The sequence below is a fragment of the Ambystoma mexicanum genome, chromosome 9 (assembly GCF_040938575.1).
Source record: "Ambystoma mexicanum isolate Mex_15411 chromosome 9, UKY_AmexF1_1, whole genome shotgun sequence".
NCBI lineage: Eukaryota > Metazoa > Chordata > Amphibia > Caudata > Ambystomatidae > Ambystoma > Ambystoma mexicanum.
The window spans coordinates 258,058,773-258,083,534 of NC_090931.1; the positions used below are offsets into that span (position 1 = coordinate 258,058,773).

The 24,762-nt window shown below is 45.9% G+C and overlaps 1 protein-coding gene across 2 annotated transcripts in view; it reads left to right on the forward strand.

Moving 5' to 3' along the window:
• The first annotated feature begins 12,972 nt into the window (after window positions 1–12,972).
• MNT (MAX network transcriptional repressor) overlaps window positions 12,973–24,762 on the forward strand; it is a 217,942-nt gene continuing 206,152 nt past the window's right edge. The window contains exon 1 of one of the 2 annotated variants that reach the window (XM_069614574.1): window positions 12,973–13,237. In XM_069614574.1, coding sequence (XP_069470675.1) covers window positions 13,165–13,237 — 73 coding nt within the window. In that variant the 5' untranslated portion in view covers window positions 12,973–13,164. The remainder of the gene's footprint in view (window positions 13,238–24,762) is intronic. The other variant, XM_069614573.1, reaches the window with a different exon arrangement.

Below are 24,762 nucleotides of genomic sequence, written 5' to 3' on the forward strand. Positions count from 1 at the left end.
ACAAGAATGGAAGAATCAGTAATGGGGCAAAGTTACTGTCTTTTATTAGCAAACATAAAATGACAGGGCACACACCAGGAAAACAAGTATCCTCCAGATCTCTCGTCTTCTAAGCATGCGTCACCCGGTTTTATCCCGGTGTGACATCACAAGTTCAGGTTCCATCCCAGAAACCTATCAGACGTTCACATTTGTCAGTTTGGGGGAGCTACATATGGGAGCTATAAGGGTTATTTCTACCATTGGATAGCCATATCTAGTGGCTCCTCCTAGGACTACCTCTACTAGTGTCAGTCTACAATATTGCAGGGTCGGAGAGAAACCATTGGCCCTTGCAACAAATGATATCCCCATGTGAAAGGTGACGCTGGATTGGGCAGTATATGTCCTCAAATCCCTGGAACCCTGGATGGTTACCAGACTGAGTGTATCTTTTCAAGGCAATGGGAATTAACATGGAAGTGCAAAATGTTCTCTAATGTTGCCATCTCTGATCACCTAAGCATGTCAGAGTGCATTCTGTTAGCAGTTCATGGGCAACACTTGTAACCTTTCTCCTCTGGTTCGATGGCAACAGCCCTCTCCGCCTGTCCCCTTCGACTGGGTCACGTGTTTAGCCCATAAAATGAAGCTGTCCTGCTTGTAATTTTGAGGATTTTAGCATGATTTTCTGCAGGTGGCTCATTGCCTTGGTAACTAGAACTTTCCGTCTCCACTTGTCCTTGGCTGTGTGCCTTGTTTCTGCACGCCTCTGGCTGTAGCAATCATGTCAGCCTTTCCATGTACCTAAAGTCTGTCTCTCCTTTGTCATTAATTTCAGAGGCCTATAGCTTCCATATTGGTCATTATGACTTCTCCATGTTATTGGCAGTCAAGCATGTGCAAGTTAAATATATGAATACTTGCATCTTGCGGTTTCAGCTTTGGCGAAAGATATGAATATATAGAGGTATGTATGTGTATCCGTCCTCTGTCTATGTGGGTCATAAGCATGTGCTTTGTGCCTATATGAAAAAAATGAATGCATGTTCATGTAACTTCATGAATGGATGCATATGTACATCATGTATACGTGCGGCTACATTGTGATGTCAGTGATGATGTCATTGATTCCTGGCTTTGCAGTCAGTTGACTTGCTCGATGGATGTAATTTCCATATCGTCCAAATCATCAATTGGGCATGGTCTGAATGGCTGTCTGAGAAAGTAACGCTTCTTCCACCAGCGATACATCGATGATTGCGGCGATAGGCCTAAAAATGAGGCACATCTGTTGTTTCTCTGCCTTCGTGTTGAGAGTTGTGTGAGGAGCATGAGGGTCAGATTTGGCCCCCCGTCTACACCTTATCTACACCTCTTTGTCTTGATCTTGTCATATTCTCTCCAACTACTTTCCTCCTGCATCATTCCGTCCTTGCCACTACTCCCACTACCACCTTGCACTCTCACCACTCTCCTACCCTACACAATCTCTATCACTTACACTCACTCTCATTCCCTTTCTAAATTCTACACTTCTCACCCCGCTCTCTATGTTTCTCTCTCACCTTTGCACCCTCATTGCACTATATTTAACTGGTAAATCTCCCTTACACACAATAACTTACCTGCACACTCTCAGAACACTGCCAGCTCAGAACTCAATTACCTTGACCACCCTTGCCTGGCCTCTTCGTCCAGCACCTCTCCACCTGACCTCAGCCGAACAATTTTCAATTTCTTCAGTGCTGGCTGGTGGGATGAATCCTATGGATCCCTCACCAAATCCCTGCCTAAAATCTCCTCCCAGGTGGCCAGGGAAAGGCAGGTGTTTCCATATCCTGACTTTGGCAGGGCAGGTGGTGCTCTGTGGGAGGATTACCCGGGATGAGAAAAGGCTCAGGGAGGTGAGATGAATCCATGGGGTGTGACATGATATTTAGCTTCCCCTACGGAAGAAGTATTACAAATGCCAAAATACCTAATTGCTTGTTGCCACAATAATCTAACTGATCCGTTGGTTGAACACCTAAATGTGGGTAGAATAAGCCCTAACTCCTGTGGCATAAAGGTGAATATAACCCAATCTCAAATCCATAGAGCTAAGAGTTTCCCTAACTCAAAAGAAAGAACTGGACAGAAGTCTGTAGGTAAAATAATCAAAAGTTTAGAACACTGTATTCCTCTTTTCATACCAAACTGAATTATATAATGCTCTTTCAAAGAATGTTATAGAAAACAGAAAGCCGATTAGCGAAGCACAAAAAGTTAGAAAAATGAACGTTGTTGCCAAGGACTTCAAGTGCCTTAATTCCCTCAGTACTGGGAGGAGGAAGAGGTATATAGAGGAACCCTACAGTGGGAGTGATCTCATAATTGATGTAAATGGCCTACACCTGAAGGGCACTGTGAGGCTTAAAAAGCCCCCTCAGGAAAGAAAGAAAGAAAGAAAGAAAGAAAGAAAGAAAGAAAGAAAGAAAGAAAGAAAGAAAGAAAGAAAGAAAGAAAGAAAGAAAGAAAGAAAGAAAGAAAGAAAGAAAGAAAGAAAGAAAGAAAGAAAGAAAGAAAAGAGAGAAGCAACACAAGACGTGAAGACCTATAAACACTGAGCGGAGCGTACACAAGCAACTTACCCAGCGGGTTCACAGCTTGTAAGTGACTCCGGAGTGCTCCAACGCTGCCTGTGTGTTCACAGCAAACAAAGCGACAATATAAGTGATTTTGAATACCGAGCTATATGAAACCAACAAAAGTTATGCCTGTTAAAAGCATGTGAGTGTATAAATAAGCGCATAAGAGTGTGGAAAGCCCAAAAACCCCATGGGAAAGCTGTAATTGTTCCAAAAGCTTAGAAGCAATACCCAAGCCAAGAATGTATGACAAACCAGCAAAACCAGTGTAACAAACAGTACTCAAGGCAAGATGGGGAACTTGAGAGGCTTAATGACTATAGACCTTACTGCTTATGTGCTACTAAATACAAATGTACAAGTGATAACCTACAATGCCAAAGCCAAGGTAGAAGGCCAAAGCCAAGGTAGAAGAGACTATCTTGTGATCAGAATTTGGTTGTTGGTAGAGAGGCGAAATAAAGGTGGCAAATAGGCTGCCCTTCTGGAGTAGATTATCTAGAGGGAGAGGAGCATAGCTGCCAAGGAGTCTTGAAGAGCACTAATGTGGTTTCATGTTTTCCCCACAATGTTTAAAGTTTGATGCTGAAGAAGTATAATAAATGTGTTGCTACGCTAAGTTTCAAAACACTGAAGCACTTTTCTGTTCTGGTTGTGAAGAAGTAGACGGGCGGGTGAGTAAACCCATAGGGAAAGAGGCATTGCCCATAAGAGCCTGTCAGAGGCATAATCCAAGTAGTAGTTGATTTAAGTGCTGAACTGTGGTTCTAACATAAACAACTTATATTGATTTGTGTTTTGTGACAACTTGTTGAAGAAAAGTTATAATTCTTCCTGAAGTCAAGTTTGAAGTAAACCAGCCTGGAGAAGGCATTTGTGGTTACTATAAAGGTGAACCTTTCCCTTACTCCAGGAGGAGTTGGAATAGTTTTAGGAGTGGGGGCTTCTAATTTCTGGAGATACTTTCTTTATTGGAGCTGTGGAACTTTACACAAACCCTTGAAACTGTATTGGAACTTTGCGTTAAAAACTGATTTCCTTGTTTCTTTGAAACGTGGAGAAAATCCTTGTTCAGATCTGGGGAAGGGAAATTCACCCACGCTATGAGAAGAGACATTGAATATATTGTGAATCAAATCATATGTTATATTGTTGAATTGAATTGCCATATATTTCCTTATTGCTTTATTTGTTTTTGTTCGAGTATTTCCTTTAGTTACTTTAGGCAAGGAAATCCTTCTCAGGGTAGGGGTGGTGAGGTGTGTATCCAACATTTTTTTATTTATTAAAATGGCTAAAGTTGAAAACTCTTTACAAAGTTGTCAGCCTCATATTTCTGACCCGTCACACTGGCCTTTATAACCCAGCATGTTCCTTCCAGCTCTCCACCATGCTCCCATTGGCCTCCCTGCTACCATGCTCCTACTGGCCAATCGATCCCTCTGGTGGTTGGGACTTCCTCTGGAAGGCGCTCGTTTCATATACCTGTGGTTTCCTTAGATGCTGGTGAGTTTTGTTCCCAACTGTGTTTTGGGAGGTTGACTGTGTCTTCCCTGCAATCCCTTCTTACTCTGAGTTCATTCTTTGTTGCCACACCATTCCCCTGGGGCTGACTGGAATGTGTGTCATGTGTTCGTGTCTTCTCATTTTGGCATGAAAAATCCCAGTCCATTCCATGCCTGCTCTCGATTCACTTTGTGCATTTGGTGGCCAAAGATACACATCTCAAAAATGTGTTCAATTATCACAGATATGTTTAAACTCGGCTTTTAGCTGTTTGGTGTGTGTTGGATTTCTAAACTCTGACCTGGTGGCCAGAGGTTTAGGAGGCCACCCTAGTTTAGTAAAACAGGGGAACCTTCTGGACAACCCAGACCAATCTAGGTAGCTTGGCTGGTGGTCAAGACTAAGTCTCAGGAGGGACGAGAGTGATCGGAAGCCCACAATGAGCGCACACAGTAACAAACCACAAATTACTCTTAGGCAAATGTATATGAAAAATATCTATACATTTATTGTCACCCAGACCAATTGACACAAGTAAACTTCAGTTATATAAAAACAGTTACCACACAAAGACTGTACTAGATAAAGTGTATACAATGCGTTTCCTAATGCGACAAAGGAGTAAAACACAGCCACGAACTTTAAAGAGAATGGCGAGTTAACACACTAGGAGCATTAGACAATTCTTTGGAGTTGTTCCCTAACTTTCGAGTCCAGCCCTAACAATTGGCGAGCCTTGCGCTCCACCGTACAGATGTGTGTAGAAATGCACGATCGCGCAGGTAGAACCGAAAGCGGGTCTTCTTGGGGGAGCTGTAGCAAATCAGGAAGGGGCTTGCGGCAATGAAGAATTGGTTCCCACTATTCGAGTAGGGTCTGCCCTTAGCGGTAGAGCAGTTTTCAAAAGGTGAGAACAGTTAGGGAGCGTAGGCTAACCCAGCCAAAAGCAAATACCTTTTTAGAGATATTTGTGCGTAAAAGAAATCGGTTGTGCCAGGGGGCCACCGGTAATGATGCAAGTACTTACCAACCCTTGGCACAGTCCAGACCAAACTTTGCCCATTTAGTCGAGGTCGCTAGTAGGTTCGAGTCGTGCAGTTTTGCGGCGATCTGGCTCTCGGCAGCTGCAGGATAGAACAATTGTCTGTGATGGGACAGTTGCCTTTTCTCAGCTTCCGAAAATGGTACAAAGAAAGTTCCTTTGCAGCAGGCTTCAGGGCACAGGAGAGCAGGTCAGCAAGACACCTACAGTGACAGTCACCTACAGGTAGTGACACGGAAATCACAGATGTGTGAAGCGTTATGCACTGTCCTCATTCGGGACCTAGAGGAGCTAAGCCTACGAAATTGGGTGGGAGAGGGCATGGGGCCACAAGCAAGCAATGTCCCAAGTCTTGGGTTTCAACTTGAGACAGCAGTGATTCTGCAGAATACCCAGCAGTAGAGCTGGACAGTTCACTGGATGGCCCAGGAATACGTCCAAAGGGGCTCATTTGATGGGTAAGCAGGGGGTGCCAATAGTTGTTCCCACTACTCCAAAGGGGCGTAACGCCCTGTCAGGCCTTCTTGATCGACAAAGAAAGCAGGGGTCCAACGGGACAGCAGAGGGCAAAGGATGCCAAAACCTTCCAATGCGTCTCTGGTGGCTTTGGGAGTCTGTTTCTTCGTGCAGGATACTTGGCTCCTTCTGTAGTTTCGGGAGAACTCAGGTGATCGACCTGGAATGGATGCAGAGCCCCTTCTCTTATCCAAGATTAGCTTTGCGCCAAAATCGTGGCCTTCCAATTGAAGATCTGCTCTCATGCAAGCATCCCAGTCGTGGACCAATCACGGCCCACGGTGGTCCCAGTCATTCAGGCACTCCAGACATCCTGGCACCACTAGTGTGGATTGGGACCAGACAGTCCCAACCCTTTTCCTGGGCACACACACGTGACATGCAGAAGCCTGGGAAAGAGATCGGTTTTCGTGGGAGGCTGCATGCCCAAATAAGGAAAGCCCGGGTTACTCGACCTGGGTGAAGGCAGGGACAAAATGGCCATGGTACAGAACAGAAGACGTTGTGGCTTGGCCATTTTTGGACCTGGCCACAGTCTTGAACCAAACACGGTAAATGCGATGTGATCCATCAAAGAAGCCTGGGTCACCCCTCTCCTGAAAAAACCTACCCTAGACCCTACGGTGCCCACTAATTACAGGCCAATAACAACTGTCCCATTTCTCCTCAAAATATTGGACAAACTAGCATACAACCAAATCCAAACTCACCTCGAACAAAACCACCTCCTTGGCACGAGGCAATCAGGTTTCCGCCCCAACCATAGCACAGAAACGGCGCTCCTTGACTTAAAAATCCAGATGGATACCATCAGAGACTCAGGAAAACTCTGCATCCTCCTCCTACTCGATCTCTCCGCAGCATTTGATTTAGTAGACCATAATAAACTGTGTGCCACACTAGCGAAAGACTTTAACTTCTCCACCGAAGCTACTACCTGGATCAAATCTTTTCTTGCTGACCGCACCTCTAGGGTCGCCATAGGTAAAGAAGCCGCCAACCCAATCATAGTACCCATTGTTGTCCCCCAAGGGTTCTGTCTCTCACCAACATTATACAATGCATACACTAAACTCCTCTTCTCAGCGCTAGACGACATGGGTGTCATCTACACCAACTTTGCAGATGACACCCAGATCCTCATCCCTTTATCGGGAGATTACACTCAAGACACCGACACTATCAATAAAACATATGCCATAATCCAAAATTGGATGGCACTAAATAGCCTCTGCCTCAATGATGAGAAGACCGAGGTTCTCATTGTGGGCTCCCAATCCAAAATAGAAGCCTTACATCCTGATTACTCATCCATCAACATTGATGGCACAAACATATCAGTACTCAAACAAGTCAAAACACTAGGTGTCTACCTTGATGCCAACCTCACCATGACCAAGCACATTAACGCCCTTTCCTCCTCTACTTCCTACACCGCTAAACTTATTGCTCACAGTCGCCAATTCTTGACACCCACTAACTGTATCACGCTGGCAAGAGCTTTAATCTTATCCAGACTCGACTACTGCAACGTACTCTACCTGGGTACCTCAAAAGCCAATCTAAACAAACTACAGCTTATTCAGAATAAAGCCCTTCGGGCGGCCCTTGGAATAAGGAAGTCAGATCATATCTCAAATATTAGAAGAAACCATCACTGGCTCCCCATCAAAGCCAGGGTCACATTCAAAGCCCTGTGCGTCACATACAAATGCATCCACTCATGTGTCCCCATCTACCTCAACCACGCCATCACCAAAAAAGTATCAAAGAGAACCCTCAGATCTAACAGTCAACTACTCCTAGCCATCCCCCGATACAAGACTACCAAGGCAGGAGGCAGTAGTTTCCAATATCTCGCACCCACATATTGGAACACTCTTCCCCTCCCCATCAAAAATGAGCAAACGTTCGCAGGCTTCAAGAAATCTCTGAAAACGTGGCTATTTAACCAAGACTAAAAGCCTCTTCCATGCTTCAGGAAATATCACCGTATTTAAGCCCTGCATTTAAAGTTTTTCATTTATGATTATTTTGTATTCACATGCACTGCGCCCGACTGGCAATTTCCAAGAAATGTTTTAACTAAGCTGTCTGTAACATCGCTGTGGTACCCAAGGGTTTGGGCGAGTAACAAATGCAATAAATAAATAAAATAAATAAAAAATCCTGTAAAAAGAAGTAAAACACGTATAAAAAGTAACTGCTGCCACCAGTTCGCCCCAGGCCCACTTGTACAATCACTGAAAAATCTTTCAAGGGTGTCTAGGGCCATAAAACAAAAAGGACCCCAGCGCACAGTACTGCAATGTACAATGTGCACTGTTAAAAAGTTACTAAGAAATGGCAACATAATCAAAGACTAAAGGAAACATAGTTTCCCGGTACAGACAGTCTGAAGGATGTGTCAGTTTCCCCATAACAAGTGAGCAAAAGCCCAGGGCAGCACAGCTGAAGGCTGTGCTCCACTGGCAAAAGTCAGGATAGGATAGCCAAACAAAATCAAAAGTTGGGGGTGGGGTCCACAAATGGAGGGAAAATTACACATTGATGAAATCTTTCCTAACAGTGTGGAACATGGAATGTGATTGGTGCTTGGAGGTTTAAGTTGTTCAAGGTGGATCTCAGGTTATGCAACCTCAATAACGCCAGGAGAAAAAAACATTACAACTTACTTTAGGCAACATGTTCTCTACTATGGTTCAGGCTCCCAGCTTTCCATTTTTACTGATTTTAGCTTGCAAATATAGACTGAAATTACTCTGTTTACTGTCAGTATTTATTTATTAAAGGCAGATACAAATGGAAATACAGGTTTTCTTTCTTTCTCTCCAAGCTGTCAATCACGTCTTCCAAGCCTATCAATGATTAGTTCAAAACAACAGAAGAGGGGATAATGAAATTAATGTATTATCTTTTCACTTTGTATAAATGGTTGCACAGATGTTAATCAAGCCAGCAACAATGACAGAAACACCCAATGTTTTAAGGTGAAATTCGGTCTTGGGTTTATGTGCAAGAACATATGTCAGACTTCCCATTGCCATAGACCATCGCTAATGAACGTTTTTAATGTTAAATGTAGAAAAATACTAGTTGCAGCTTATATTTTTACAGAGCAACAAAAAAAGTGGATAAATATGTATAACATGACCGCAAAATTAATATGGATAAATACAGAAGGAAATGTCTGAAAAATAAATACCGTAAATCCGTATTAATTATTATCCATGCACCACACAGATCCCTAAAAAGATGTCCTTTCCCTAGGATACACTGAATTCATCCTTCGCGTTCCTTAGCATTCATTGATTGTGTGTTTGTATATGTGCTCCAGAGTTACAATATTGCACCAAATGAAACTGCTTGTGCTGCAACAAAATTACATTACGCACCAATCAATGCATTTTTGTTGTTACAGTATACATGCAGGTTTTCCAGCTGATGGCAAAGGGTTGACCAAACATTATTTTGAAATGGGCACTGTAAATCTTCTGCTGGCCCTCTCCAGGGCATGCCAGAGCGGCCTAGTCTCCGGCATTGGCCCAGAGACGGTGGGTTTTCGGATTTCTGGTGTGCCAGAAAGTGTTTTGTAGGGGTGATAAATAATCCTGCTTGGATCATCTCACAGGATTTGAACCTGTAGCCTGCAAGGACACCACAGTGTCAAGGAGCAGTTAACTCACTGTGCTATATTGCCAGTACAGTATGCGAGTGTTGTCTGGTTTGACCTGACCACTTACCCCTCACTGCCATACAACTTCGAAGAGGTAGAGATTTTCAGTGCATGTTATGCAGCACTGGGGATGGCGGGCTTAAACGGAAGACTGTTTAATCACGTAGACATCACAGGCTTCACTTGCCCTTAAGAGAAGTATTCAAAAGATGCCAGTTACTGTAATAACCCAAGCTACTCCTCACTAATGAGGCCCAACAAGGCCAAAACATTTTTGGGGATGCTTGTGGTCTCGTCCAGAAGGGATGTGACCAGGCAGTTTGGGCTGAACTTCCCCATTTGGGGTGGCGACAAACCTGATTTGCATATAGTCTTTCCGCTTTTGTAATGGCTTGGCAGGCGAAGAACGATGGTCTGGAGGGTTGCCCAGAGCAATGCCAGAGGTTAAGATTAATTCTAAACCTTCCAGCCATCACCACTTTTGTTTTGCTGTAGTCACGCCGAGTGAGAAGGGTATGCCCAGGCGTGGGTCCCATGCCCATTGGGCCTAGAGACCCAAGCTACTCCTCACTGATGAGGTCCAACAAGGCTAAAACATGTTTGGGGATGCTTGTGGTCTCGTGCAGAAGGGATGTGACCAGGCAGTGCGGGCTGGACTAACCTTTTTGGCTTGGGACAAAGCCTGATTTGCATATGGTCTTTCCCTTTTTGTAATGGCTTTGCAGGCAAAGGACAATGGCCTGGAGGGTTGCCCAGAGCAATGCCAGAGGTTAAGATCAATTCTAAAAATCTTCCAGCCATTACCTCTTTTGTTTTTCTGTAGGCAGGTCATGTGACACACACATTGCTTTGCATGCTGGTAGATGTAATGTTCAAATCGGGGTGGGGGGAAATTTGCTTGGTTTGTTATGAAGTGTATACTTTTCAAGTAATCTCTTTAAAAACAGAGTATTCTTGAAATGCACTAATTGAACACTTTCTACTGACTAGACCTGAGGCAACATGCGGTCAAGACCTCAAGTTGCAAGCTGGTTCCAGTTTCCACCTTCAGCAAGTATCTCAAGGGTGTGGTCCTGGGCAAAACCTGTTTATCCTTCTTTGTTTTATGTGAGGGTATTATGGTTTTCAGACCACTTTTCTGAGGCAAAAAAGAAAAAAAGTGTTAAGGGGTTATGTTCCGTGAACGTACACCCCATCCCCTGTAGAACAAAATGTGGAGGCTCACTAAAAAGTGTCCCCTGTGAAAGGACATCCCAAATGAGCACCCATGCGCTCCTCTCCCCCTCCCACCACCCCCTGGCCTCCCATCCACCCTTTGCCTTTCTCTCCTACCACACCTGATGAGGTCACCAGAGTTGTCCGCTCCATGAAGGTCTCTTCCTAACAGGTTTCTCCATGCTCCTTCAGAACCATGGAGGACAATATTGGCTCTCTTGCCCCTGCTCTTGCTAATGTCTGCAACCACTCTTTTGATACTGGATCTTCCCCTCCTTGGGAAACTCTTGGAGAAGCTGGTCTCCCCCAACTGACCCAGCACACTGAATTTGTTGGTTGCCTCCACAACCACGGAAACTGCTCTTCTGAACACCTGTGAGGAACTGCTCGCATCTCTTGATTCCAACTCTCCAGCTGCTCTCATTCTACTTGACCTCTCCTCTGCTTTTGATATGGATAACCACTCTATCCTCATAAAACGGCTCCACGATACCCTAGGTATCTCGGAGCGGGCACTGGACTGGCTGACCTACACCATTGATCGTCCGTCCCAGGTTATCCTGGGCTCTTTCTCCTCCCCCACCTCTATCTTTACCTGCGGTGTTGCTCAGGGCTCCAACCTTTCTCCCTGGCTCTTTAACACCTATCTTGCTCCGCCAGCACACTTCATTTCCACATTCTCCCCTAACTTCCAGTGTTACGCAAAAGACACACAACTCTTCTTCAAACTTCCCTCTGACCCTCTCCTTACTTCCTCCATCATTCCTGACTGCCCATCTGCCATCCAGTCCTGGTGTACTTCCAATGATCTCTGTCTCAACGCCAGCAAGACTGAGATCCTTCCTATTGGGACTCCTGCTCCCTCATACCCCCTCTCACTCTGGCCATCTTCTATGGGCACTCTCCCTTCTTCTTCTGAAGCCAGAAACCTTGGAGTCATCTTCGACTCTTCTCTGTCCTTCCTCCCTCACTTTCAACTCTATCTCCTCAAAGGAATTCTTCCCTTTCTCACTTTCCCCCAGAAGCTCAATGTTTTCAGAGCTCTGGTTCTAACGCAGCTAGACTACTGCAATAGCCGTTTCCTTAATCTACCCTCTTCTTCTCCACGACCTCTCCAGCTAATCCAGAATAGGGCTGTGAAACTTATCCTTCACCTCAAGCCCATAGACTGCATCTCTCCAGCCCAGAACACTCTCCACTGGCTCCCGGTTGCTGCAAGGATCAAATTCAAATCCCTCTGTATCATCCATAAGGCTGTGTGCGGCCAGGGACCACGCCAGCTACAGTTTGCTCTCACTAAACACTCTCCCTCCAGATCTGTATGTTCCCCCAGCACCAACTCTCTATGTGTTAAGCGCAACAGACAGCTGGTGGCTGATCTCTTTCCTCGGCAGGATCCCTCCTCTGGAACAGCCTCCCTCTTCCTCTTGAGCCGGATCTCCACAAATTTCCCTGAAGCTCCTCAAGACTTTCCCCTCCTCCTTCCCTTCCTCTGCTAAATCCAGTTGCTACGATTGGTGACCAGGGCCCTTATGGGGTCCTCTTGGGCCCTGGCCTCCCACACCCAATCACCTTCAGCCTCTGCCCGCTTCCAGCACATGCCTGGCACCCAATGACCTATGCCACCACATGCCTGCACTTATTTACTTCCAGCTGACCACTCACCGTGGCACTTAAAGCTGCTTACTCCATAGCACTTCCATCCTGGTATACCTAGCACTTACTGCCCACTCCCTCATCCCTTCTCTCTCTCTGCACTTGCATGTTCGGAATGCTCCCAAGGTCTAGTAGGTCCGCCTCTATCATCGTTATATTTTTTTAATTCCCATGTTCCCTCCCTGCTGCCCTGTGGGCACTTTGAAACACAATTTACTTGATGTATAAGCACCTTACAAATGCACAATAAATAAATAAAATGGAGCCATCCACAATGGATGCGCACCCTTGAATGCTGCAAAGGCGGGGCCAGGAACATGCAAAAGAAATGTTTAAAGGGCGAGGAAGCGTGGGGTGGGGGTTGAAATGGAGTAGAACCGACCAGAAACATGTAGCACACATGCCAAACATGTCCCATTCATCACTAAGAGGATAGACCAGTCCTGGTTTTAACATGGCATTCTGGTTTTCCCCATTATAACCCCAGAATGGATTTATGAACAAAACAGCAACATCTTGGTTTGTACAGATGGAAACACGAATTGCTGAATGTATTTCTTTCAACAATAGTGTGTGTGTAATATATAAAAATATATATATTACACACACAGGCAACAGCCGATTTTTTCTCAGCTCCACGCCTGGCTTTCCTTCCCTAGTGTTTCTTTTTCTCATCCAGTTCAATGACTCCAGACCGGGTTTTGAAACATCCCCGCCTCTCCTTGTTACTCCCCTCCTCCAGGTTCCACGTCGGGCTTTGCCCCACCCACCCCCTCTCACTGTTGCGCTCAGCTCCGCCCCTGTTCCAGGTCTGGCTTTGCCCCTCCTTGTTGTGCTTACTCCCCGCCATCTTGTCGCTCTGCTTTCCGCTGGGCTCCGGCTAAGGGCTGTGAGGAGGAGCCGAGGACGCTGCCTGCACCCCGGGCCGAGCGAGCGGCCCAGAAATGAGCCTGGAGACCTTGCTGGAGGCAGCCATGTTCCTGGAGTGGCAAGCCCAACAGCAGCAGAGAGCACGTGGTGAGGATGGGGTGGGGGCGGCGGGTAGTGACAGCCAGTGCGGTGGCATTAATGCTATAGCGTAAGAGGAATGGGGGTTGGGGGTATCGGGTGGGATCAGCCCATAGTGCTCCTCTATTGACGATTGCATACACTACAGCATTATGTATTTAGAATGACTGATCATGCAGGAACTGACTGCAGCTGCACCTCCTGTGGGCATGGTTACACTACCAAACCCTGCCCTGATAGTACCATTAGCTTAGTGTCAGCATTGTTTACACCCTGCACCAGTGATCTTTTAAGAGGTGTCGTTCAATGCGGCAGTGTCCTCGCCCGAGAGGGGCTTTCGGTCACACTGCAGCTGCGTTTCGGTTAAGGGTGGGGTGATGACTGCAACCCACACAAGAGGGTATCCAGTCACACTGCAGCAGTGTCCTTATGTAGGAGGGGCTTCTTCTAGCCACCCAGCAGCAGTTCTTTTATCAGGGCTCGGATAGGCACTGCCATCGTCTTCAGAGGTTGCATTGATTCAGTCTAGCTGTGCAATCCTCAGGGGGTGCATGGCTTGACACCGCAGTACCCTCGCTGGTGCACTGTTGGTGGAAAGGGCATTCTTCCCGTCCGGGCATTGTCCTTTAGAACTGCAGTAGCGCCCTCGTCGTTGCGAGACACGTTTCCGCACTGCAGACGGAGGGCGTTGTTTGTTTTTCTTTACTGTTTCTAAATTGTCTTCTTGGAATCCACGCCAGGCAGTAGTAGCGCTCTCCCGGGGGCTGGGTTATGTTTCTGCAGTGTCATCGTCGCTCTGGGCATTGTTCCACAATGCGGCAGGGCCCGCCTCGTTGAGGAGGCAGAGAGGCATTGCTTCACACCGCAGGGCGGAGCAGAGCATTGTGTCAGTCGTGTACGGGGTATCCGCCTGGCAGTGCAGCGGAACCGGGTGACGTCGTCTGCAGGCACACTAGCCCACGCTCCTTGGAGGGGGTGATGTGGCAGACGCCCCTTATCCTAGCCCCTTCGCTTCCCTCCCACCGCCTCGGCACGGCGTGTGTACACCGTTGACACGGGGTCCTGCACAGGTCACGTGCTGCTCTGTCACGCGGCCGGCTGGACTTGCCCGATCGGAATGTTGCTACATCGGGTTTACCAGGCATTGTGACGTGTGGGCGCCCCGCCCCTTGCCACGTGCTCGCGAGCCCATCCCACTGCACCCACGTCCCGTGCTCTGCAACGGGGGAATCCTGTGCTCGGGTTATTTCACCACCATTCGTGCATGCTCCAGTCCTCTGTGGAGTGCCGCGCCTTGTTCAGCGGTCCATTGATTAAGGCGACGGATACTAAAAGTCCAGTGTAACGTTACACATTAAAACACGGCAAATGCGCCAGCTGCACTAGAATCCACGTTTCCACGAATCTTCTATCGTCCTTTGCACCGGGAAGTGCTGTGACTTTTATCGTGATTTCGCCCAATTGTTCCTCTTGTGTCACGTTAATCATTGTGGTGTTTTGTGATAGCTGATGTTTATTGATACTTGAATCATTTTTGTTCAGGTTTTGTCCTGTTTTCACCCTTTTTGATTTTATTCATTTTTACAGGTTGTTTGTTACATGTTCTGAAATTTAAGATGTTTGCCGTTAATGGACGTATTTTTGACAGTCGGTGTTAAGGGAGGATCAGATCGATACGAACATTTAATTAAATTACAGTAGGCTACAACACCTACGAGTGTTACTACGTTTTTTTCTTCATTCGGATAGTGTTTCTTAACTAATTAAAAGCGACGGTAAACCAAGAGGTAAAAAGGAGGAATTCGGAATATAATGCTATTGTGAAAATGGGTCGCCATTCTAGAGTACTTGCACTAAGGAAATCGACTCTTTTGCCAACAAAAGGTTTTATTGAACGCAATTAAAGCTTTATAACGGAAACCGAAAGATTTAAGAAGACTAAAGATTGAGACAACTGTCTAACACGTACAGTTCGGTACAAAAGTAAACTATAATAAGTAAAATGTTCTCAATAAGTCCTTTTAACATGGCAATATAAGAGTGAGGAAAAAAATCAAATCTGAGCAATGTACAAACGATACCCTAGTTTTGACCCTTTTTGCGACGAGAGAGGTACAGAAAGGACAGCAGGAGGTCAGTGCTTGTAGGCGACTCGTGTAGATAAATAGGTCTTGTACCAAGCACTTCAATGATTGGTGTTATTTCCCAAATGTATTGGTACGCCAGCTCCCAATCTCGTAAGTATGCTGGATGGCTCCTCTCAGACGGGGATGAGAGAGACTGCAAAGTGTAGTCTGGCGCTGTATCTCGGGCAAGTGCCTCATTGAGCTACCCCCCATTTGGCTTTTAAGGAAGGCTATATCTCATTAAGTAATGCCCCGCTTGACACAATAAGATTTTAATTTGTTAACCTTGAGACGTTCCTTTCTGCTATGGCTTTGAGGCCTGAGAAACTAAGAGACTGAGACCAACTGCGTGCTGGGAATGGACATTATTTACCGTGAAGAGGTGGAGTGTGTCTCAGTGGGCGGGGGAAGAGTTTGAGTTTGTTCTCACCCCCATACACATTTGCCTCTCAAAAGATTAATCATGGAGACCTTGAAAATAACCTAAGAGAGGATTGCTTCCTATAATGGTGCTGGTGAAGTATAAAAGATGCACACCTTTCGAGCATCAAAAGCTGTACTTAAACATTTCCTGCCAATCCTAGCCAGCAATTTCATAGGCATCCTGATGTCGTTTTGTGGATTAGTGTCTCGCCCTGGGTCATAATTGGCAGGGTTCATTCAAATCCTGACTTCCTGTTTCTGAACACTCTAAAGCAGTTAACCAATTGAAGCCTGCAAATGGCTGTTTTGCGGATCTGAGAGCATGGTAGAAGTGTTTTTCCCGGGTCAGGGAAAATCTCACCCAAAATTCTGTTTCAGATTGGTTTTAGCTCGATGGCAGTAACATTTTGAAGACGCAAAGCCGCTTGCTTTTCCAAATAGGCTGCACAAGACTTCCATTCAAACAGTGGGGATAACATACTGTAGTCGGAACATATACAATAAAACAATGAAAAATCAGTTGGGTGAAAAAAAAAAGTAAGAATTTCTTTCACTTTTTTTTCTTCCAAGTTGACTTTTTATTGAAACCTCGGTGAGCAGGTTATACAACAGCCGCAAGAAACTAAGTGACAACATTGAAATTTAATTTTCTTAATATTACAAACTGGAACCGCCCAAATCGAACCGAGAAGAGGAAGAAGTAAGAAAGGGGGGAGGGAGGTCATGCGAATGTGAACAATGCCAACAGAGTGGGCCCCATGCAATGACAGTTTCCGCTCTTTGCCCACAGTAGGTGGCCCTCCCACTTCCCAGCAAGAACAGTTTAATCGGTTTCATCCTTCGGGATACCTCTGCCATAAGTTAGATCATGAAACGCCTATTTCAGAGCTATCGCTGAGTTTTTCGAAAGGGCAATCTAAAAAAGGGGCCCAAGTGCAGGAACATTTTGCCATCCGGTCTGATATGAGTGCTGTTAGCTTTTCCATCGCTATCGTTTCCCATACTTACATTACATTATATTTATAAAGCGAAACTATGGGCCCGTGGGCATGAAGGCGCTAACAAAAAAATACAAGACATGAAACAAAAAAGGGCGCCTATACTAGCCTAAACCAATCCTATCAAGGATGGTCACAATAAACAAACTACTTGCAATATAATTCCTAGACAGTGCTGCTTATGACAAGAGAAAGCTTTTAAGTTCCTTCTTGAAAGCGGCCAGAATTTTAAGTTCGCGCAGGTAATCTGGAAGTAGGTTCCACAGGATGGGAGCTTGAAAGCAAAATCCCCGTTCTCTGCTTTTGAGGTCTTTGGTCTAAGTTGTTCCAGGAGATTCTGAGCACCGGATCTCAACGCTCTGGTGTTTACTTTATCATTGATGTAGCACTAAAGATATGGAGGCATCATTTGCGTTCTACATTTAAATGTTATAACCAGTGTTCGAAATTTAATTCTGGTCTCCACTTAATACGAGATGCAAGGGCCTTCTGGGGTCTTCCAAAAACGAGCATGTTTTTTTCTCACAGCCATCAATAAGTGTGATATTAAGTCCGCTCTAGGGCCCGACATCGAGAAAGTGTCATCTTCTGGGTCATCCCCCAGTAGTAGAATCAGCGGACACATGGGGGGAAGGCTACCCACCATGATATATTTTTTTTTATTCTTGAGCGGACCTCTGGCTAGTATGTTTGCATAGTTGGGCAGTGTCACGACATGTGTGCAACGTTCCCTAGTTGACCAAAGCCGTGCCAGCAGTGATCCGAATGATCTAGACAGATTGCATGTAACCTTTGAGGGGTCCTATATCAGCAAAAATATAACTTAAGGGCTCCTTCTTAAATTAAGGTGCAGCGAGAGCACCCCTGGGCATGGGGACCAGATCTTTTGCTATGATTCTTCAGTGCTATCTACCACTAGTTCTCTCTCCCAGAGCTCCATATAAGGAATCTTGTCTTCCAGGGAAGCACACTCCAACAAGCAGTACCAGGTAGACCCTTTCTGCGATAACACCCTAAATTCTAATCTCATGGGGGCTGGGGAGGGATTCTAACCTGTTTGACTTGTTTATTGGACACCCGGTGCTGTAGCAGGATATATCTAAAGCGCTCTGCCTCTGTTAAATTGAACCTCTTTACATTCCACAAAAGTTAAGTTGTGCCCCGTCCTTATATAGGTCCCTCAGGGTACCCAGTCAATTTATCGCAAACAATAGAGTGGTAAATAACAGAGCAGACTATAACACCGAAAACACCTGAAAAGATTAAATATATAAAGCGTAATGCGGTAAAGGGTTCAAAGGGGTCGGGATGGGGTTGGGGTGGCGTTATAAGGGTAGACAATCGGGAGGGCTTGGAGGCCCCCCACCCCCAAATAAAGTGTTTTTTTTTTGGGTGTTTTGACCACAATGAAATGTAACACTCTGTAATGTCCGTCGGTAAAATCACATATAACTGTCCTCAGCTGTAGGATCCCCTGTGATTCCCATTGTGCGATTGTCCTATTACCCATGCCCGGAGAACCGGGTTGTGAAGCACCGCAGAGAGGGGACCCAGCCCTGATTCACAGCCCGTTTGGTGCATGCTTTGTCCCAGTTGTGGAAGGTGATGCAAGTGGTCTCCAGTAGGCCATTGTTGGAGCCATCTCACTGATTTAGGGAGGAAGGGGAGGTGAGCTAGAGGGAAGGGCAAGCTAGCTTGTTCTAAAGCCTTCCATTTCTGCATCCCCCCAATCTAGCATCAGAGCAATCTGTGTGGCCTGGAAGTACTGCTCGCTAGATGGGACCCCAAGCCCTCCCAGTCCCCTGGAATGAAGGAGAAGCTTGTGAGGAATTCTAGGGGTCAGCTGTGCCAAATGAACCTGCCCCAATGCCTTCTACAGCACAAACAGGTCGTGCTCTGGAATAAGAATTGGCAGAGCCTGGAAGACTTGGGAGCAAGGTCATTTTGACTGCACTGATCGACCCAACCACAACATTTCCTGCATCTCCCATCGTTGGAGCATGTCTTTGGCCTCTTTCCACGGCGCAGGAATGTTAGCTCTCAGAAGGGAGTTATATGTAGTTGTGATACAGACTCCTAGATATGTGATCTCCCCATCAGCCCATCGAAAGGGGAAGGCAATTTTCAGGGTGTGGCGGACCTCTGGCGGTTCTGTTAGTCAACCCTACATATTTTTCCTGATTAACACCAAACCCTGACACCGAGGAAAATTTATCCAGGTCAAGGAGTACTGGTAGGGAGGATATAGCGGCCTGAAGAAAACAAAGGACATCATCGGCATATAGTGCCACCTCATGTGTTTGTGTGGTCCCTCCGTATGTTATCCCGAGATGCAGGGATGACAGCATATCTGCTGTGCTGGTGGTTCCATTGCTAGTGCAAATACTAAGGGGGAGAGGGGACAGCCCTGTCTAGTGCCCCTTCCCAGGGGTAGCAGAGGTGACAGAGGGCATTTACTTTGAGCCTGGTGGCCGGGATCTGAAAGTTCGCCATAACCAACTTGGAGAAATGCGGGTCGAATCCATAAGCAGGTAACAGTGCTTTTAAGTAGTCAGAGGACATACTGTCAAAGGCGTGGTGTGCGTCTAGGCAAAGGAGAGATAATCCTCAAGCGATTTTGGGGGGGGGGGGGGGCAGGGAGATCCACCACCTGCCTGACCTTATCATGGGAACCCCTATTCGTCATAAAGCCGGTCTGGTCGCTGTTGATTGTATGGGGGAGGACCGCAACCAGTCTGGATGCAAGTATTTTACTGTCAAGTTTTGCATCAGTATTTAAGAGGGCTATTAGGTGGTAGAAAGTACATTCTCAGGATTTTCCCCTGATTTCAGCACCAGGGTAGTGGCTGATTCCACCATATTTGGATACCTTACCAGAGTCTAAGACGGAATTATATAGCTTGGTGTAAGCTGTGTGACCAGAACATCGGCAAAGGTTTTATAAAATGTGTTGGTGAAACCATCTGGGGGAGGGACCACTCCGATGGGTTATGAGCTTCTAGAAGGTCTTTCATCTCCTTGGAGTCCTGGGTGAGGGCGTGGTTTCCCTTGTGCAAGGCCGATACTCTGCGAAAACACTCTCCTATTACAAGAATGTCACGTGCTGTGAGTAGTTGTGGACAAGGGATGCATAGGCTATTAGTTCATTTTCCTAACTACCTTGAGGGTTTTTGGAAGTGCATTTTTTTTTTTTACTCCCCCTGTTGTCTTTCACAGAATGGTCATCAGACATTCATGTGTGTGCGCATGTGTACTGTTTGATAGTTTACATATCTTTTTGCAGCCGTCTTTTACAACAGTTTTAAGTTGGTGAGGTGCAAAAGAAAATGGACTTTTTTAGGTGCATATTTTTAAATAACCGAAAGCATTATACTATTTTCCAACACACATTGGATCTGTCTGGTGCACACTTAAGAACAAAATTGGGGATGAGAATGGGAATGTGGGAGAACTCGATTTAAGGCACTAAGCACTTAAGACTAGGTCAGACTCAGCAGGGAAGCCCACCTTCCAGTTGTCGGGAGAGGCATTTTGCATATCAATGAACTCTGTAAATAACAATATTCTGGAAGGGGACGCTTGCAAAGGCCCTCATATTAATTGATGATGGCTCTCAGTTTCCCTCTGTTTTGGCGGAATTTTTATTTGTCTCCCTCTTCGAAGAGATAAACGCTTAAAGGACATTACCTTGTCTCGTAGATCACTCCATCTCACACCACTATACTCCGTATCTATTGGCGATTCTGCCTCACAGGGCACCATGCCAGTTTGGCTTTTGAACGGTCCTGCTCAGCCTTGCTTCCCTACCACCGTTTTCCATTTGTGGCCCCTGCATTTTCCTTTACACAGCCATCATTTGGCAGTTGACTAAAAATGTTAGCTGGCAATCAAGAACATCTCAAGGCTATTGCATAACATGCATGTAATGCATGTAACATCGGGTTCTTATTGACCCAGCATTGTTCGTGGTGCCCCTTTCATGGTAGATCATCACCCACACAGAACACTTGGCGTTTATTTTATAGTTGTACATGTGTACGGGCTAGGCGTGTTCATTGTAATGCCTTACATTGCTGTTGGTGTAGCCATGCTCTTAATTTAAGGTACCTGTAATATGGTGGTGGTAACTGGCAAACAATGTCCATACCTGCCATTGCATAAAAACGTTTTCACTATAGAAAAGCCCAAACTATTAGATTTGTCAGTGCTAGTTAAGCTTTGTAGCTGTACTTCTGTACTTATTTGGCCTATTTGTTGCGACCTAACCTCAAGGAGTAACTGTTGGCCGCCAGGATTCAGATAAACAGGGCAGATACGATGGACCATGTAATGTTGAGTGATTGTTTACAGGGACTATACAGTACGCATTCGGTGTGGTATCTGGTATGTGTGGTTGCTGATGTTGTGGTCACAGTTTGCGTGATCCGAAAGTGGGCTGATAAAGAATGGGAGGAGATTACAACTTTCATGAATTTAAACTGTGCTCTTCCCCGCTACAATATGGAAGAGGACGCAGATGCCTGCACCCATAGGGAGAAAGCATTTACTGTGGCAATATTACAGCCATTTATGAACTATCACATTGTTACCCAGATAACTGTGGACATGGGTGTTTGCTTATCACTGCAGGGACATGACTACTCGCAGACCTGATGGTTATCCAGCTAATGTTTGAGTACTACTGGAGCAGGGCCTCTTTTATATAGTAGAAAAGGTCTGACTACTGCTGTAACTGGACCGCATTCCAGTGGCTGGGCAGGGTTTCCTGCACTGTGGACGTCATTGTTGATTGAGATCAGGCTCGATTACTGCTATTGCACAGCCGCAAGCACTATGGGCTGCATGGGTTAGTCATGCAACGCCCGAAAACTGCGGAACATGTCCATAAACAATAGTTTGGCCCTTGCTAACAGATAATTGCTGTGCAAGGTAGGCTGTACGGTCAACCTAAGCCTCTTAGATTATGGTTTCTCTATTTCATTCCGTCCATGAGGACTTTTTTCTCGTCTGCTTGAACGCATTTTGACATGACAAAGTTTGGCTACCGCACAGTTGTTGTGAATCCTTGCTCCCATATGATTCACAAGTGCTTGTTCTTTATGCTAAGTGATTCAATTTTTCCGTAAAGTGCGAGTGCGCAGCATAAAAACGCTTCAGTGCTATATTGGTAGCTTGCAGAGGACCTGGATCCATAACTACACTGGAATCTCATCTGAAGCACAAACCCCAAGCAAGGAATTTCCCTGCTTTTATTCACGCAAGACTTCCCTGCATCGAGGATTCGGGGGAGCGGTTGGCATAAAGGTTTCTTTAGAAAAAGGAATTTAGAAAAGTGGCCTCACTTTCTGCAGAATTCAGAACTCTGGTAATTGTGACCTTGGTTCACTCCTAATTGTTAAAAGCTCGGACTCCCAAGTACACGAACAAAGAAAAGGACAAGTGCAGTTCAGACACATTCTCGAGCAATTGCTTTTTTAATTTGGTGTAGATTGGTATGTAGCATTTCCATGGCACAATGTCTGCCATTCATGCAGAGGAGACAGCTGTTGGAAGATTAGTATCTAATTTTTATATGGCTATGGCTTCATGCAGGATTCCTAATGTGTAGGTTCTGGAATCGTATCCAATCTTTCGATCTGTGAAGGATGAAATGCAGAGTTGGTTTGACTTGTGTTCAGGTCTGTGTCCTGCAGGCTGTGATCGCACTTTCCACTCTGATCTATCGTGCTGAATAATGTGACGTTATGATGTGGGAATCTAGCAGCGAAGAATCTTCTTCTGATATAAGTTAAAGGTACATGCCAGGGGAAGAGTCTTGATTCTGGTGTATTCCGAGGGAAGAGTGTCATTCTGTTGTATGGTGCAGGTGTTTGTCGCAGAAGAGTCTTAATTCTGCTGTATGACATGGTTGTGTGCCAGGAAAGAGTCTCATTATGTGGTATGGTACAACTGTATGCTGGAAGAGTCTCATTCTGTTAATGTTAAAGGTTTTATACAGCGCACCAATGACACTTGTGTGGTCTCCAGGCGCTAACGTGGATGTGTAATGCAAGGAGGGAGTGTGGGTGGTTAGTGGGGTTAAGTGGGAAAATAGCAAGAGAGCTGTGATGTGCTGTTGGCAGCTTCGTTCGGAAACACTGTTCACTGAGCGTAAATGTGATTTTCAGACGTTGGCCACCATTTGCTGGTGTGCGAGATTGTGTGGTGTATTGTACAGGTGTATGTCTAAGAAGACTCTCCTTTTTGGCAAAGATGTATGCTGGGGAGGAGTATCTTTCTGGTCTATGGTACATATGTATGCCAGGAAAGAGTCTCATTATGTTGTATGGATGTATACGGTTTGGCCGTGGCACAATTGTTTGCGGCCGATTCGACTGTGGTCAATTTGGCCGCGAAGCTGATTTTGCCGCAGCCAAATCTGCTCAAACGAACCCCCCAAACAGTACTCCACCCCCTACTTAACTTTTCGCCGTCTGCTCATCTTCTAACTTTGCGGCGTCGGATCCGTCCCTCCTATACGGGTCAGACCTGACCCTGCAGGGTCCTTTTTTAAAAAAAAATATTTATTTTTTTCTTCCCGTCCGCTGCCTTCAAACCTACAGAAGTGGGGTACACCCCCACTACCCACAAAAGCCATCACTACCAAACATGGTGAGCGGGGGACAGATTTACCATACGATCGTTTGTAAATTATCAATTTGGGTAATACCTGTTGTACGCTGTTGAAGAGTTATTCTGGTGTATGGCACATGTGTACCTTGGGGACGGGCCTCCTTCTGGTGTATGGCACAGGTGTATGTGGGGGAAGAGTCGTCGTCTTTTGTATGACACAGGTGTATGTCGGGGAAGTGTCTCCTGGTGTATAGCACAGGTTTGTGTCGGGGAAGTGTCTTCTTCTGGTGTATGGCACAGGTGTATTCCAGGGGAGAGGCTCGTTCTGATGTATTGCACAGGTGTATGTTGTGGAAGAGTCTAATTCTGGTATGTGGCACACGTGTATGTTAGAAGGGTCTCCTTCTGGTATATGTCAAAGGTTTATGTTGGGAAGGGGGGCTCCTTCTGGTGTATTGCTCAGTTGTATGTCGGGGAAGGGTCTCCTTCTGGTGTATGGCACAGGTGTATGTCGGGGAAGGGTCTCCTTCTGGTGTATTGCTCAGTTGTATGTCGGGGAAGGGTCTCCTTCTGATGTATGGCACAAGTGAATGCCGGGGAAGAGGTTTCTTCTGATGTATTGCACAGTTGTATGCCAAGGAAGAGTCAAATGCTGCAGGTTAGGCATTCGTCTGATAACCATTTGCCACTTTTGTAGGTGGTGAGAACACTCTGCTTATTCTGAGGGCTGGGCTGTGCACCCGAGCAGTCGTTTACGACTTAGTTTGTTGTTTGTACACTGAGCAAATTACAGTCGGCTCCAAGTTCCACGAATGCTGCAATCCCACATGCTGGCCCAGCCCTGCAGCCTCTCATGTTTCACTTGATTATAGAGGGGGCTGCCCTGACTCATTGGTAGGAGCGGCTTCCCTTAATAGCGGCCTTGTTTGTCAGAGCCAGCAGCTTTCGTTTTAACCCTGAAAGGCACCGGACTTACTGGAAAGGATCTACTTTCGTTTTCTGTGGAAAAATGTTCGTACATGGCTTGGGCCAGGGTAGCCCTTTACAGTGAAACGCTTTTTAGAGTGGTATGCGGTTTCTGTATTCACGGAATGTTATGGTAAGCGGTTTGTAAACCATGTTAGACCCCGCGAGGTTTAACCGCGTCAAAGCTTGCTAGGGATGGATGGGTCTATTGTGCCCTCACCAGGGTATCCAGACCTTAGTTTGTGAGAGAACAGAAGTAGTAGTGATCAGAAAAGGCTAAATGCTTAATGCTCAGGGGGGACACTTGGGTGGACGGCGCCCTCTTTTGTCAAGGGTCAGACGTCGACCCCATGTGTGTTTTTAATTGTGCTACTTCCACTTCATAAAGCGGCCCTAGTACTCGGGTGAC